Here is a 17,560-nt window from a genome sequence, read left to right as displayed (position 1 = left end):
TCGATCGTTGGAATCGGCCAACCGTTTTGTAAAATAAGACGTCGAATCATACTTAGCGCGCGCGGTTGTACATTGTCGCGGTAACGTAATTTCACGACGTGGTAAACAATCTCTGAAAATACGCGGGTGAATCAGAATCGAACGGGGCCACGTATCGGACGAAAACGCGCGGTTCGAGAGAGCAAGAGGCAGGAAACGCGCGAGAAGCGGTACGGGGAGGGTCTCGATAAGTGTTACGAGAACGAGGCGATCGAGTCATCGTTATGATATTCGACCGGTTCGTCCTTCCTATCCGCGACGCTACTTCCTAGTCGTTAGGTCTATTCACCTGCCAATCTTGATTGCTCGCGGGACTATTTCGAAGCCATGTGACTAATTAGCCTGGCGCGTACAGGAGTGTGCGTACTACCATCAGATCTCACGCCCGTATCACTCCCCCCTTTTTTTAAATTGCAACCGCCACGTGACATCGTTCTGTCGTTTTATGCATTGCAGCCCAACCGCCTTGGCACATCGCCCGTCGATCCACCCAGTTTCCGATCAGTCCAGGTAATGTCCCAACGCGGCTCGTCTTAAGCGTCTCGCGACACGAAACCCTACACTTCGTAAGGTGCGTCCTTAGCGATCCGATGCGAAATCACCGCGGCCCCGCTGCTTTGAACGCCAGATAATGCTCTCCAGAGAAGTACGTCGAGCATTGAGGGAATACGGGGTGTGAACGCGAGGGGTAATTCGCGCGCTAATCGCGGGGGAGTTCCGTGAGCTTCGAAGCGTTGATCGGGGAGTTCCGTGAGCTTAGAAGCGCTAATCGGGGAGTTCTAGGGAGTTCGCGCGTTAATCGGGAGGTTTCGTGAGCTTCGAAGCGTTAATCGGGGAGTTCCACGGAGTCCACGCGTTAATCGGGGAGTTTTGTAAGTTTCGAAGCGCTAATCGAGTTCCACGGAGTTCCACGGAGTCCACGCGTTAATTGGGAGGTTTCGTGAGCTTCGAAGCGTTAATCGGGGAGTTCCACGGAGTCCACGCGTTAATCGGGGAGTTTTGTGAGTTTCGATGCGCTAATCGGGGAGTTCCAGAGAGTTCGCGCATTAATTGGAGAGTTCCGTGAGCTTAGAAGCGCTAATTGGGGAGTTCCGTGAGCTTAGAAGCGCTAATCGAGTTCCACGGAGTTCCACGGAGTCCACGCGTTAATTGGGAGGTTCCAGAGAGTTCGCGCGCTAATCGAGGAGTTCCGTGAGCTTCGAAGCGCTAATCGAAGAGTTCCGTGAGTTTCGAAGCGCTAATCGGGAAGTTCTACGGAGTCCACGCGCTAATCGGAGAGTTCCACAGAGTTTGCACATTAATTGGGGAGTTCAGTAAACTTCGAAACGCTAATTGGGGAGTTCCAGGGAGTTCGTGCACTAATCAGGGAGTTCCGTGAACTTCGAAACGCTAATTGGGGAGTTTTCACGAAGTTCACACGTTAGTCGGGGAGTTCTATAAAGTTCACGCGCTAATCGGGGAGTTCCGTGAGCTTCAAAGCACTAATCGAGGAGTTCCACGAAGTTCATGCGCTAATCGTGGAGTTCTACAGAATTTGCGCGATAATCGTGGAGTTGTACAGAGTTTACGCGCTAATCGGGAAGTATCCCATGAAATTCACGCGCTAATAGGGAAGTTCTCAAAAAGTTCACGCGCTAATCGTGGAGTTCCGCGAACTTTGAGCGCTAATCGAAGAGTTCAACCAAAGTTCGAGAAGCGTTCCGTGGAATTCCGTGTACTTAAAGTATTAATCGGGGTGTTCCGTGAATTTTGAGCGCTAATCGGAGAGTTTCAATGAGATACGCACTAATCGGAGAGTTTTCGCGAAGTTCGAGCTCTAATCGAGGATTGTCGTGGATTTTGAGCACTAATCGGAGAGTTTCAATGAAATACGCACTAATCGGAGAGTTTTCGCGAAGTTCGTGCTCTAATCGAGGATTGTCGTGGATTTTGAGCACTAATCGGAGAGTTTCAATGAAATACGCACTAATCGGAGAGTTTTCGCGAAGTTCGAGCTCTAATCGAGGATTGTCGTGGATTTTGAGCACTAATCGGAAAGTTCTGCGACCTTTGAGCGCTAATCGAAGAGTTTCCACTATATTTGAGCGCTAATCGGAGAGTTTCCACGATATTCGAGCGCTAATCGGAGAGTTTCCACGATATTCGAGCGATAAACGGAGAGTTCCGCAACTTTGAGCGCTAATCGGAGAGTTTCTACGGTATTTGAGCGATAAACGGGAAGTTCCACGTGATCAGAGCGCTAATCGTGTAGCATCCACTTCGAAATTCACGACCTCCTTCGTCTTCGTGGAGAATTTTCACGCGGGTGGTTTCAGTGCGCGAAACTTTTGGTCTCGTTTCGAGGTTACTCAAATTACGAGATTGTGTAACTTGGACGTGGTGTCAAGGCAGCGGAGAGAAGAACCGAAAAAATTCGACAAGTGCCCGTGGAATCTAGATCCAATTTGAGGAACGACGCAGACCGACCCGAGCATGCGCTTAAGTATTCGTATTTTAAACGCTCCGACCTCGTTTTGTTCTAACAATGTCTCCTTTATTTTTTCTTTCGTATGTTTTCAATTCGTCGATTGTTAATCAGACCGCCTTGCATTATTTCCCTAGTCAAGAAGAAATTTCGAGCATGGATACTCGAAAATTTTTATTTCCATTATAAGCACTTTTCAAAGCACCATAACTTTGTTAACGAACAAATTGTTTGAATTCCTTCAACTCGTAGGAAATAAGTTAATTTTTCTCTTTTAATCTATTATATATATTTTGACAAGTGTCTTTTTTTCTTGTCTACATCGATTGCGTATCTTCCACCTCTCTTCTTCTTTAAATATCACGATTCTTATAATTATTATACACTGAGAAAAAGACTCCTTGTGTTTTTGCCTAGATAACAAATTCACATAAAGGTACTCAATATTCCTATAACTGAATATTCTTATCCTATATCTAAACTCAGTATTTTTCTTCTCACATATAATATTTGTATACTTGCCTTTTTTAAACAATTGTCTTATTTTCCTGCATTTATGTTTATACTTTCAATCCATATATACTCAAAGAAGGTTCTAACAACCCTCAGTATCTTTCTTCTTCGAATTTCTTCTAAAATACAAAAAAGCAAAAAATGAGTATTACTTGTACTCATTCCTTAGAAAAAAAAGAAATTTAAAAGTAAAGGTTCTCAACACTCTCTATTCCCACTCTATACATTACTTAAACTACCCTTACATTTGTGTTAAAACTTTTCAACAAACAAGCTAATTTTCGAAATTCTTCCGACTCGTACTAACTATTATGGATTGTTCGAAAAGTCATTTCGTTTTTTTTGGTGAAAATGAAACACGATTTTTTCAGTGTGCATAAACATTTTATTAAATTATATATTCTCCATTTTGGAAAACGAAATGACTTTCCGAACGACTCAATACATTCTATCTTAAATTTTATCTTTTCTTTCCCAATGGTTTATATTCTATCGTGTTGTTGGGAAAGTCATTTCGTTTTCCAAAATGGAGAATATACAATTTAATAAAATGTTCATACACTCTAAAAGAATCACAAATGACTTTCCGAATAATCCAATAGTATTTTTCCCCCCTCCTCTTTTTTCCTCGTGTATATCAGTTTTTCCAATACCCGAGGAGCAAGGGGTCCCAAAAAACGAGGTCGGACCGCTTAAAATACAAACGAATATATTTAACCAACGCGTTCCAACGTCCACGCGTTCCTCGAATTGGAACGAAGGATCACCGGTGTCGCGAACCATCGAACGAATCGGCGTCGCGACACCCTCGTCGATCCGCTCGCGTTCGCGTGTTCACCACCCCTTTCGTCGTAACGCGTTATGTTTTTCGTCGGTCGTTCAACCATCGTACGTCTATCGGTTCGCATGGAAGAACCAGCCCCGATAACCAACCGCTTTCTGTCGTACAGGCGCCAGCGTCCAACAATCTAATTGGTCCCAAGCCTTTCGGAGGATCGAGCAATCTGTCATCGAGTTTGTCGTCGCCACCGCTGGTGAACTCAGGGAGCAGCACTCTGCCACGACCCCAGAGTCAAACCGTGACCGGTAAGTTGTTTCAAGCCGTGATCGATCGCGAAAACGAGTATGTTTCAACGATCGGTTAACAGAGGGATTTCCCTACGTAATGGTCGTAACTGCGGACGAAATACGCCGCGTGGTTGCATAACCACGTCGTTACGTAAACGGTCGGTAACTCTTTCGGTCGGTAAAAAAGAATCGCGTGGAATTTCTTGTCGCGACCGAAACGAATAGTAAATTTCCGTACGTCGTACAAGATACTTGCCGCGAACTCCGTATCGCGATACCAACGGTGTTCACAAACGTCCGTTACGTGCACGAAATTCCGCGTCGCGACGCGGGCATACCGACGGTAATTACGACAGGCACGCCAGAGGTATGTCAAGCCCGGGGGTACGTTATCGGAGAAACAAAACCGGAAACCGTGGATCGTATAAATTACCGACGACAAGCACGAACGTGTCTCGTCGTGTGTCTGGTGTGTGTGTAAGACGATCCAACCGCTGATCGGATCGTTGCGATCCTTGTTAAACGGCGAGGATAAATAACGCCTAATTTGTATCCGTATGTATATTCATTTTTTTTTTTTTCTTCATCCTTGGCCTCACTCTCTCTTTTTTGGTCTTCGATTGTTGCAAATAGGTCTCTTCTCTGCCCTGCCAAAGCCAAAAATTACGCCCTTCAGAGGTATGCCGATTAGATTCGAACCTGCTGACCGAGTTTCGAGCTTTGGCTAATACGCGCCCCATTTGGCTTACGTCCTCGCATATACATTTTTTTTTTCTACTATTCGCCACCGTCCCATAACCCTACATCTCTCGCTGTCTCTGTCTACTCTGTCTCTGTTTTCTTTCTGTCTGTCGAGCAACCCGACTACGGAGAAAGTCGTCGAAATCATTGACGGTGAGATCGTTTGCGAGAGAATCGTTCTCGTTTTTCGGTGCCTCGCGAGCTCTTACGGAATTTTTGCACAGCGTCCGCTTAGCGTCGTTCGCGCGACCTCGACGGCGAGTCTCTGAGAGCTGCGACACTGGTTCCGGTCGTTATTACGAGGGAAACGTCGATCGTCCGAACCAATCGGAAGAGAGAACCGTTCGGATTGGTGGTTTTACGAATAGTCGATTCGTGAGAAGCGGATTCGCGAATACGGCGTGAAACGAGTGGAAAATAATTATCAAATAGCAATAAAAAGTAATCGTTTTTTAGTACAGGGAATTTGCAACACCCTTCGAAGTAATCATTTCTTTTCGTAATTAATCGTTTCTGGAGAATAAATTTCGAATACCGTTTAAAATAAATATTCGTGTTACGATTATTTCTTTACGTGGTTCCTCTCATTGCGGTACAATTTTCAATGCATTTTCGAGGTGCGCGTCGGTACGGTACGCGGGCTCCGTGTCGTCGTTTTTACAATAATCGTAATACTTATTTATACACCAACGGATGAAATAATATCATCGTCGCTCATAATTTTATATCTTGAATTATTTTCAGTCCACTAGGAACCGATATCTGGTTCCTGAATATCAACAGTACCACGGTTTTTAAATTCGAAAATGTAAACATTGTTACACAAGTGGTGCAAATCGACGATTCGCTCCGTATAGGTTATAATCGATCGTCGAGATTCGGATAATCGATACTTCGGGTAATCGACGTTTCGCATCGTATTTCGATCCGTCGTTGTTTCGATAATTCGCTCGACCCATCGTTAGGGTAAAAGCGATACATACCACACACCGCGACCGTTTAATCGTGATCGTGGATGTATCGAGCGACGATGATGCGGACCGGTCGAAACGAAACTGGGACGATTGAATCCGACGAGACCCGAATAGAGCGAGTAAACGAGTCGTGGTCCGCATCGTACGGAAAGAGCTTACGTAACACGATGAGGACACTCTCGTTAAAAATATCCGCGCGTTCGTTTTCGTTTTCTTTTTATTTTTATTTTCTTTTTCTTTTTTTTTTTTGTCTTTTCTTTTTCTCAGCGACGCTGACGCGAAGAGAGTACTTCACGCGCGAGGTATACACACAGGGACTTCGAAAGAGTGACTTTCAAAAAAAAAAAAAGAAACAAAACAAAACAAACAAAGAAAATTTTGGGAATCACGTTACGCGCTTCGATCAATAAACCATACGTGGTCATGCTCCTCTTTCCTGGACATAATTTTTTCTTTTCTTATCTTTTTTCAGCCGGTCCATCTTTCAACCCGAAACCCCGACCTTTCTCCCTCACATTCGCATGAATCGGTAGCTCTCAGCTGCGCCGTCGTCGTCCTTGTGCTGACAGCCGAATCGAACAGAATCCGATTCAATACGATTACAATTAATTATATACACAATTCGACGTTCACGATCTCCTATCTGCGATCACCGAGGCGTCGCGACGAATCGTTCTCTCGACGATCCGAGGGACACGTGTATTATTTTTTTTTTCTCCTTTTTGTTTATTTATTTATTTTCATCAGTTTTTTTTTTTTTTCTTTTTTCTTTTCTCCCCCTCTTCATCTTTCTCCGCAAGGCGATTTATTTTCCCACGAACGGTATCGCGAGTTTCGGGGATCGTACGGGGCATCGTGAATCACATCGACGATTGTTCCCTCGAAAAGTGTTGAGAATTTGAATGCAATTACGAAAAATAAAGCGACAGTAAAGCCGAGCAAGCTCTTCGCTCGATACATGTTGTTCCTTTTTCCATCTTCATGTCACTACACGTCTTCGAGCTCCTCTTAAGTGAGAATGAAAACAAAAAAAAAAAAAATACAACAAAACCAAAAAAAAAAAAAAATCACACGAACGATGAAAACCGTTGTTTAACAATGTTGTCACCCGGCTTTTCTCGCATCGAGAGCACTCGAGGTTGGCTACCCGAGCTCGAGATGCTAACCCTCAACCGCTCGAAATTCGTAGCCCCCATGTTGTCTCTACGATCGTCCACGAGCTGCGGTTGATCTTCGATACTCTTGTAGACAATCGCTCCGAAAAAAAAACCCGCAAACCCCCCCACCTGACCAAAAAAAAAAGAAAAAAAAATCGAGTGTGTTCGAGCGCCGAACGATCTCGAGAAAAGCGACTGCTCACTCGTCAAGCTTTTATCGACGCGTTGATATCGTCCTACGTCAACGATCCATCGCGCTTTTTTATGGCTTTCACCACATACGCGGTATAATTCAGGCGTCGTTCTATCACGGAGTTGTGCATCTCCGTGACCGATACAGCTGACCGTTAACAGCTCTCTTGCGTTCTTTAAGTTGCGCTTCTTTTTTATTTAGCGTCCTGGACGTGCCCGCGATCACGATGATCCGATCGAGAAAAAAGAGAAACCAAAAAAAAGAAAAAAAAAGAAAAGAAAAAAAACTTTTTCGCCCCCCACCCCCGGTCCGAAACTTAGATCGAAAAGGATCGCGGGCACGCGCCGTTCAATGTGCTTCTTACTCACCGCTGATTTCTTTGTTTTTTTTTTCGTTCTTTCTAACACACCCCAAACCCTTTCACCTACGTCGTCAAACGCATGCCTTACAAAAATGTTTCGTGTGTGTCTTGTACGATCTGTTGCCCGCTTACGATCGCGCCCACGTGACCTGACTGACGCCCCCCACTCCCGTTCGATCTCACCCCGATCCACGAACCCTCGTCCCGTGGAACGATCCCACAAACGCCACCGTCATCCCAGAAAACTCGACCGAAACCCACAAAAAGTGCTATTATTACGAGCTGATCGAGGAGACCAAGACCGAGCCACGTGCTAGCTCCGTGAAAGCGAAGAGTCTCAATTGGCCACCGCAGAAACCGATCGAGGACATCACATATCCGACCGCCAGTCCGCTCTACATCGATCCGAATCCCGCGTTGGACAGAAGCTGCAAACAAGCGGTGAAAGAGAAGAAGGCCTGTATAGAGGCCTGCGAGAGGGCGCTGACCAGAAAGAGGTGCGAGAGCACCGATCTCGAGGTAGAGAGGGTCACCAGACAGTGTTACCGGTACGGTGAGGACCCGATGGATCGTGTCAGTTGTCCAGGCCCGGTGTACAGGAAGGTGGAGCTGGTGGAGGCCACCGAGAGGCAATCGAAGGGCGAGATCACCTCCAGACCGAGCTCGACCGACAGCGTCAGGAGATCTTTGACACCCACCAGGATCGTTCAACCGATACCCAAACCGTGGACCGCGACCGTGACGACTGGTGGGAGCCTCTACGAGCAAACATACGGTGGCACGGAACCCCCCAAGGTGTGCAAGAAGTTCCATCAGAAGGAGATCTGTCAACGGGAGCGTATCTGCGAGAGGAACCAACCTTTCCGCGAGGAGCATCGCACGTACCAGTCGACGGTGTGTCGACGGGAGCAAACGATTTGCGAGAAGCCTCCTCTGCCGATCCAACACACGATCAAGCAGGAAGAAGCCAAGGAAGAGGTGACGGAGATCGACAAAGAGGTGACCGATCTGAGACCGGCGGACGAGATCGAGGACGATGACGATGGCGTGAAAGTCGCCGGGGAACATGATTTCATCACCGAGACCACGGAGGAGGACGTAGACGGGATGCACGTAAAGAAGAAGACCACGTTCGAGAAGACTATCGAGAAGATTCCATCACCCGCGAGACCCAGCACCCCTATGGTGGAACAGGCCGAGGAATGCTACACGAGGAAAACTGCCACGCACATAGACCGCGAAGTGAAGGAGACTGCGGAGGAGAAAACGGTGGTGGAGTCCGCGGAGGTGGTCACATCGGCGGTGGATGTCCAACAGATGCTGGAGAAGGCCAAGCAGGACGAGGAGGAGCGAAAACGCGAGGAGGAGGAGGAGGAGAGACGAAAGCAAGAGGAGGAGGAGAGGAAGAGACGCGAAGAGGAGGAGCAGAGGAGACGACGCGAGGAGGAACGAAGGAGACAACAGGAGGAGGAGGAGAGGAGCAGTAAACACGTGAGCTTTGAGGAAGAGGTCGTCGAGGAGGTCAGGGAGCAACCGTTGGGACGAACGGTGGTGCGCGAGGAGAAGGTGACCGAAGCGGAGGGCGCCACCCCGGGTAGCAAGAAACTGATCAAGGAGACTTACGAGGAGATCACGGAGGAGGTGTTGGTCCAGGAACGTGTGAGGAAATTGGGGATCGAGGACGAGCGCAGGAAGAGCTTGAGGGAGCAGGTGGAGGTACATCAGAGTTTGAGGGATCAACAGGCGCCCAAAGAGCGTCGAGTGTGCTCCAAGTATCCACCGGCTCAGGAGATCATGGAGACCAACAAGAAGCACGTACAGTTCATGAAACAGACCGAGAGCGGCCCGAAACCTATACCGCACTCTGCTCTGCAGAACTCCACCCCCAAGGAGTGGAAATCCGAGATGGTGAACGCACTGACCACGGCACCTGATAGACCTTTCACGCCTGTCGGCACGTCCAATACGACGACCAATACGTCGATTAGTAAGACCGTTGATCCTGTGACCAATATGGCGACCACCACCTCTACCAGCGTGAAGGAAGTGTACACCGAAGAGACTATATACCTGGATCACAGGTGTCGACCCAAACCACCGCCGGAGGACATTCGACCCATCTCTCCCTTCCAGCAGGCCCTTATGATCGCTCCGGAACGTCCCTACACCCCTCTGGCCCGCGAGATCGGGCCGGAGGACCAGCAGATAGTCAATCGTTCCCAGACACCGGTGATCCAAGGGGAGAGGATATGCCCGCCGGCCGATATCCTCTTCGGGGAACCCAGACCCAAGCCAGCACCCTCGCCCAAGTGCACACCTCGACCTCTGCCAACCCCGCCGCCCGACTATCGACTGAGAGACGCGTCAGCGTCCCCCTCGAGATCCAGACCACAGACACCGAGCAGCAAATGCATCACCGCCAATCTGAAGAAACCGGACACCATCCCCTCCTATCAGAAGAATCTGATCGCAATGAGGAGAGGAGCCGTCGAGAGTCACACCTACCAACCCACCAGCAGAACCCCAACACCCACACCGTGCAGGTCCAAGTCACCGGCTCAAGGACCCCCGGAACCACCTGCGTGTTACGTGAAGGCTCACGCGCCTAGAATCCGCGAAGATCCTCCTCCAGCACCGACGTGTCGCACCTCGGCGCACTTCCCCACCAAGAAGAGCGTCTCGTACAAGGTGGACGAGGACACGGACGAAGGTCACCTCCACGCCGAGTACGCTGCCACCAAAACGGTGGACTTCGACGAGAAGCAAACGGATGATCCCGGTCAAGGTCCAACGGACGCGGTGCACGCTCAGTACCAGGAGAAACGGTACATGACCAGCGAGGAGACCAACCAGGGCAAACAGTCGGTGGTGAAGAAGTCACTGGAGGTGGTCGAAGATTTCGAGAGATGCGAGAAAAGAACACCGACCAGACCTCTGCCAGAACCTAGAGAGAAACCGGTTCAGAAGAGCGTGTGCGCAATTGGAAAGACCAGTCCTTCGAGACCAACACTGCCGTGTCCCCTTGGCGAGATGCCATCACCGCAACCGGTGTACAGCAGCTCCACCGAAGTGCGTCACGTCAGCTACGGGACACCCCCAGCCTCGAAACAGTGCCCAGACACCGGTGTGACCGTGCTACCCTGCAAGGCTGTCTCCGACAAGGGCACCAAAGCCGGAGTAGTGGTGGTACCCTGCGAAGGACCGAACGTTTGCTGTCAGCAGTCCGGTATCTGCGTAATGCCCACCCCGGATCGCTCAGGGGTGTGCGTGTCGCCCTGCTTCGGCGCCAAGACGGGCACTTGCGGACAACCGTCGGGACGCTGCGGTCGCGAATCCGCCTGCGACATCGAGCTACCCAACTGCCCGGAATCAGGTGTCTGCGTGTCACCGTGCGGCGACGGATCCGTCTGCGTGGCACCGTGCAACAAATCCGGAGGGATCTGCCCGAAAACCAAGAAGCTCCCCTTCCCTCAGATTCCCTTCCCGTTCGAGGATCCAGCCCCGCCCACACCCGCCCCTGCCCAGAACAGAAGCTCCTTCGAGCCAATCCACAAGCCTCGCACTAACCTGAGTGGGCAGCTCGCGCGACTGACAGCCAAGACCGGCCACAACACCCCCACTGTTCAATTGTACAAACCCCAAGCTCAATGTCAGACGCAGAGCTGCTGCGAGTCCAGTAGTAGCTACTGCTGCAAGACCCAAAGTTTCTGTTCCACCCAAACCCGCTGCCAGTCGGGCGGTCAATGTTCGAACAACACCCGCTGTCAATCCGGGAGTCGATGTGAGACCCAGAATAACTGCCAGGACGGTATCCACTGTACCCCCTCTAGCAATACCCAGAGTTTAGTAGACCCACCAAATTTGTCATCCCACCCGGATCTAGGTACCGGAGTCGGTGGCCTCGGTGGTGCCGGTTCGAAGAGCGGAACGTTCGCCGGCAGCAGCGCGCCTAAACGCGGACGCGGCGTTCTGAATCAGGCGACTGGACCAGGATCTAGATTGCCCCTCTGCGCCCATTGCAACTCTTACGTCAGGTACTAGTCTCGCCCCCGTTGTTGCTCATCGGTGTGTGCTCGTGTGTTGTGTTGTTCTGTTTCAGTGCCCGCTGCCTCGTCCACGTTCTCTTTATCTGTCTCTATCTGTCACGCATTCCGACGAGTCGCTTTTTCTTCCATCTCGTGTGTTCATCCGCGTGCGCTTGATACCCCCCCAAGCCTGTTGCGTTCACAATCCTCGTCGTCTCTCGTTACCGTGTGAAGACGATCGGAGGATCCGACGGACCGATTGAAACCGGTGATCCTTGTCGAAACGTGTCCTCTTTTTTTTTTCTCGTTTTTTTTTTCCTCTGGGCTTCGAACACCTGCAAACGCACAAGTTTTGTTACTTTATCCAACAACCTGGTAGCAACTGTAATATATGATTTTGTACCGTACGTGATTAACAGTGTTTACTTTGCACGATGTTAACAGCTAACGGAGAAAATACTAATCGCAAGTCGAACGGTCTCGTCGTAAAACCAGTCTGCTGTAAAAACGAGAAACAGTGCATAAGGTTCGTAATACAGTCGACTTATGGGTCGGGGATCGAAATGATTTACGTTCCACGGGGTTTCTTCTTTGTATTATTTTTTTTTCTTTTTTTTTCTCTCTCTCTCTCTGTCTCTCTCCTTAACGCCAACTTGACGATAAATGTAAGTTTCAATTTCAAGAGTGGGCATGTAACGAAAGATAGAAAAAAGACATATGTACATTTTTGATCGAGAATGTCTGCCTTAACTGTCGTTTCTTGTCGCTTCGTTCTGCTTCTACGAGAATAAGGTATCCTTCCGTGCACGACTTTGAGAAGTAATCGTTGCAATCGTTCAGGGGGCCCTTTATCACCGCCTTGGGACAAATCTGGTGCCCCGATCACTTCGTCTGCGTGAACACCCAATGTCGTCGACCGCTCCAGGACATCGGATTCGTGGAAGAGAAGGGACAGCTCTATTGCGAGTACTGTTTCGAACGTTTCATCGCGCCATGCTGCAGCAAATGCAACAACAAGATCAAAGGCGTGAGTAGACGGGAAAACGAATCGTGATCGGTGACACGAGTTACCAATTGACACGTCGATGTGTACACGATGTTCACAGGATTGTTTGAACGCGATTGGAAAGCATTTCCACCCTGAATGCTTCAAATGTTCCTACTGTGGCAAGCTCTTCGGCAACAGCCCGTTCTTCCTCGAGGAGGGACTGCCCTACTGTGAAGCTGGTTGGTAAAACGTCCATTTTGGAATTTCGAGCTGGATATGTACATGCAACAAAAAAAAAAAAATTTCTTCACTTGTTTTCATTCCACACGCAGATTGGAACGAGCTGTTCACGACAAAGTGTTTCGCGTGCGGATTCCCAGTCGAAGCTGGAGATCGTTGGGTGGAGGCCCTGAACAATAATTACCACAGTCAATGCTTCAACTGCACGGTACGCAATTAGTGCGAGGAACGCTTCTCGAAATAAACCGATCGATCCTCGCGCGAAGAAAGTCAAAGAAACGGGATTGTCCATCACCGCGCGAGCTACCCCCCACCCTTCGCCCCCCAACCCCCCCCCCAGTTAGAGTTATTTCGATCGCGTGACATTTTCGGCACGATTTGTTCGGTGATTTCTCGATCACCGTGCCCCCCTTTTTAAGGTTAGAATTCCAACCCTACAATTCGGCACGAATTATTAAATTCACCGAGTTTCTTAATCGTCGTGTACCCCTTTAAAGTTAGAATTTCAACTATACAGTTCGGCACGAATTATTAAATTCACCGAGTTTCGTAATCATCGTGTATCCCTTTAAGGTTAGAATTTCAATTTTACAATTCGATACGAATTATCAAATTTATCAAGTTTCTTAATTTTAAGAAACTTCTTTGAGGTTAGAATTCCAAGCCTACAATTTGAAAACAGGACTTACCAAATCCAAGTTTCTTGATTTTTGTCCCTTGATATTATACGATTGTGCTCTATAAAATTAAAATTTCAACCCTTAGGATTCTGAATCTTCTTTTTTCACGATTATTCGAACAAAAATTCCCCCACGATGATTTCTCAAACGAAACACCCTTTGAAATTAAAATTTCAACCCCATAATTTGCCAAGAAGATTTACAAGAATCCCCCAAGTTTCTCGACTTTCGTACGGTAATTTCTCAATCACTGTGCCCCCCTTTAAAATCAGAATTACCAATCCCACGATTCGGAAACAAGACTCGCTAAATTCTCCAAGTTTCTCGACTTTCGTTCCTCGAAAGACCGTTTACGGAATCATAAATATTCGCGGTTATTCGAGGAAAAAGAGATATTTTCGTTTCTCCCTCAAATGTCACTGAAATCTTCTATCAGATCGATCGGCAGTTCCTCCGTGTGTGTAAATATTCTTATCCGTTTCAGATGTGCAAGAAGAACCTCGAGGGCCAGAGTTTCTACGCGAAGGGTGGACGCCCGTTCTGCAAAAATCATGCGCGTTAATACCTGACTCCACGACCCTGGCGCGCGAAAGGAAAGGGAAAACTTGGGGGGGGGTTTTAATGAGAAAATAGGAAAAAGCGGAAAAAAATTGCGGAGAAGACGCGTATATTAGCTTTACGAGCACGAATTCTTTCTGCACGAATTGTACTTTTACCGTGATTATTTCTTGTTCTTCTTGCATCATTTCGGTCGACGACGCTGTTGCAGGACTAACCCGGCTAGAGCAGCCGCGAGCGAGCGCCCGCTGAATTATAATCATAGGACGATGATCAACGAACGTATTTATTACGAACGAATACGCCAATAGAATACGAACTAATTCTATCGATTTAATCGTGGTTCCTCGATTAATTAAACACCGTCCGCGTACGGACTCCTCGAAGTTGTCCATAGTCGAACGACGTATCATCGAGAACGTTGTCCCTCGTGTCTCGAAGATCGCTGCTATCCAGGACGATCGTGTTTCGTGCACCAAAATGACGGTGCATCTCGACTCGGAACATTTCGAACTATCCTCGACGGAATTGAAACGCTGTCAATAATCCAGGGGTACGCCAGCTGTGGCCAAAAATGATTCTTAAAACGGTACGACAGAATCGCGAAGTTTTTAAAAGAATCCTGGATTCTAAAATTTTCCAAATGGAGGTAAAACGCAAACGCACAACTCGATGGTACAAAAACTTACACGGTAACGAAAAATGATCGGAAAAAAATATTTCAAAATTCTCTACTCGCGTGAGTAAACATACAAAGTTGCTCGTCGTAATAAAAGTCGTCGATTACGAAAAATGTTGTTCAATTCTACACTATCCGTAACGAAGACGCAAAAATATAAATATTCTTCTCGCTTATTTTACCTTCTCGTTTGATTCTATCGTACCAGAGGTCGTAGTCGATCGTACAAATATTTTTTAAACTCTATACACGGTGAAAAATATACTGAACATTCTTCTCGTCCATTTTACTTTCTACTTCGATTCTGGCGTACCAAAAAGGGCCCAAAAGTGGTCGTAACATTCACAAAGAGACACGATTCTCCATTCAGGCCACAATCGGTTCCTCCGCGACTTCTCGCAAAAAGTTTGCCGACCCCTGGCGCAACCGATCGTTCCGCTCGATAACGCGACCAGCGACGGGGACGTCGTCGGTCCCCCTTGGGTTTAAAATCTCGAACGTTGGTAACTCCTCGCGAAGTTTGCCGGTCGGTGTCGTGGCGTCGACATTCCACGACTAATTGGCGGATCGAGGAGCCATAAAATATCGCGAAATGCCTCGTAAAATCGTTGCCGCAGAAAATTCTGCAACGATACGAGCCGGGCCTCGGTCTCCCCGTGGCTCGGATCACGCAAAGGTCAACCGAGCAATTAGTATTACCGGCATTATCACATATTTCGTACTCCCAAGGTGCATCCGACGTATCGTCACGAAAGTGTCGACCCGCGTCCCTGGGGATTCGCGAAGATCGAACCGCGTTATCGACGATGAATCCTGGACCCGGTCTTCGAGCTCGCTGAAGTCCAAGAAGACAATACCCGTTCTCCGGACAAGTGACCTCCACCACCTGGAAAAACGATTGGCAATCACTCAGTCCATCGAGTCGCGAAAATAATTTGGATTCTAATCTAGCTAGTCACCGACCTGGGTAAACAACGAAACGGATCGTCGATCGACGAACGTTCAGAGACACTTGTTACCCTTTATCGAGTCGAGGAGGAGAGCTGGAATCCTCGTGCATGCGAATTTCCTCGTAAATCATCCTACCAGGGCTGGATCGAGGCTACGGGCTTCCGGAGGTCGATGGAATCACCTGGACAAAGAGTTAATTCGATCGTGAACGTTGAATCGAAGTATCGGTAGCTTAAATGATCTTTTCAAGAAGAGAATATTGTTGTACTCGAGTTACCAGGACCAGTGAACGACTCGAGGATCGTATACTTGACTCTGGGGTCCGAATCTCTATCCAGCCCTGCATCCGTTCCACCCTGAACTCGTGGGAGACGAGGATGATGTAATAGGGATCAACTTTTACTCTGTCGTTTAATCGTCCGAGCGTTTTCCAACCGCCAAGGTTCCCCGGGCACGCGAAAAGAGAAAAATCGACTTCGAGGATCGAGGGACTCGCACACTTGATAGCAGTTGCCATATAATTTTTAGACAAGGTTACCGATTTCTGTGCCATCTTCACTCGGGCTCGTGTCAGACAGTAGCTGTAGCCGATACACGCCGGCGAAGCTCGTGAATCGAAGGACAATATCGAAATAGACGTTGCGTAATTTAGTACGTAAGGGGAGAGAGAGCGAGCGAGAGAGAGAGAGAAAGCGAAACAGAGAGAAAGAGAGAAAAAGAAAACACGCGTCCGAAAGAATCGCGCGAAACCGGGGGGATCCCCGGTGTCCGCTATCCGAGCACGAAAGGGCGCAATTTGTGATTATTGTTAATTAGGTCGACTGCTGGCTGAATACCGCACGAGCCTCTGTATCCGTGTTACGTGTTGCTTACAATAAAATAAAATGTTCATGTATGTTTCTTTGGTTGTGCGTATTTTCTCGATAACCCTCCTCCTCCCCTTTTATCCTATAGCGCGGATACTTTTAGGTTTAAACGATCCTGAAACAATGTTTACATTTAAGAGGAACATTTTTGAGAGGAACGCTCGTTCGATTTTTAGGAACATTGTACAAATTATTAGACCGGTGAATTATTTAAATTTAAGCTGCACTGTGGCACAACCAACAAAGGGGGCAAGGTGGTACCCTCTTGTAAATATTTCTTTCAATTCTTTCATTGAATATACATTTTTAGTAAATTTTGATTCGTTTCGGACGAACTTTGACAAACTCTAAAGATTGGACTTTATAGAAAGATAGTTTTATCTTTCTATTAAGATAGTTTTATCTTTCTATTAAGATAGTTTTATCTTTCTATTAAGATAGTTTCTATCTTTCTATTCTAAAGATAGTTTCCATCTTTCTATTAGATTGTTCGAAAAGTCAGTTCGTTTTCCAAAATGGAGAATATATAATTTAATAAAATGTTTATACACTCTAAAAAAATATAAGGATAATATAAGATCCCAATATAAAGATCTGTCTTTCTATAAAGTTATTTGTCTTTGTAAATACAGAAACGATGTAAAAAGAAATTGGTATTCTTTGAAATTTCTGGTTATGTCACAGAGCAGACTTTTCCACGTTTCTACACTATACTCGACTGCGAACTACTTTGACAATTCTGTCAACTTGTTCCAAGGATCTACGTCCTCGTTCGGAAACTTGGTTTTAGCAGCTCTGCACGAACGTGCCACTGTTGAACTCGATCTACAATCGTGTGCCCCTATTTGTATCTACATCGTATTATAGGCCAGTGATGAGCAACCCTGTGACCGCCACTTCGTTTGCCTGAAATGTCAAAATTTTAACAACCATCTGTCGTCAATATAAAAAAATTGATCTTGGTCAATATCAACAGTGGATTCACGTATACACTGTACTGTACTTTCAATGTACCATAGTTTCTTACATTATAGTTCATAATGCATGATAGTACACGAGAATA

At 47.3% G+C, this 17,560-nt stretch overlaps 1 protein-coding gene across 1 annotated transcript in view; it reads left to right on the top strand.

Annotated features, from left to right (window-relative positions):
- LOC143151706 (PDZ and LIM domain protein Zasp) overlaps positions 1 to 16,532 on the top strand; it is a 76,570-nt gene extending 60,038 nt beyond the window's left edge. The window contains exons 11-17 of the mRNA XM_076321070.1: positions 496 to 549; positions 3,967 to 4,102; positions 7,752 to 11,544; positions 12,376 to 12,562; positions 12,642 to 12,762; positions 12,856 to 12,971; positions 13,928 to 16,532. Coding sequence (XP_076177185.1) covers positions 496 to 549; positions 3,967 to 4,102; positions 7,752 to 11,544; positions 12,376 to 12,562; positions 12,642 to 12,762; positions 12,856 to 12,971; positions 13,928 to 14,005 — 4,485 coding nt within the window. The 3' untranslated portion in view covers positions 14,006 to 16,532. The remainder of the gene's footprint in view (positions 1 to 495; positions 550 to 3,966; positions 4,103 to 7,751; positions 11,545 to 12,375; positions 12,563 to 12,641; positions 12,763 to 12,855; positions 12,972 to 13,927) is intronic.
- Positions 16,533 to 17,560: the final 1,028 nt, after the last annotated feature.

This window comes from Ptiloglossa arizonensis, chromosome 1 (assembly GCF_051014685.1).
Source record: "Ptiloglossa arizonensis isolate GNS036 chromosome 1, iyPtiAriz1_principal, whole genome shotgun sequence".
Classification (NCBI taxonomy): Eukaryota; Metazoa; Arthropoda; class Insecta; order Hymenoptera; family Colletidae; genus Ptiloglossa; species Ptiloglossa arizonensis.
Note: the sequence above shows the minus strand (reverse complement) of the source record. Positions and strands in the feature narration are given on the sequence as shown.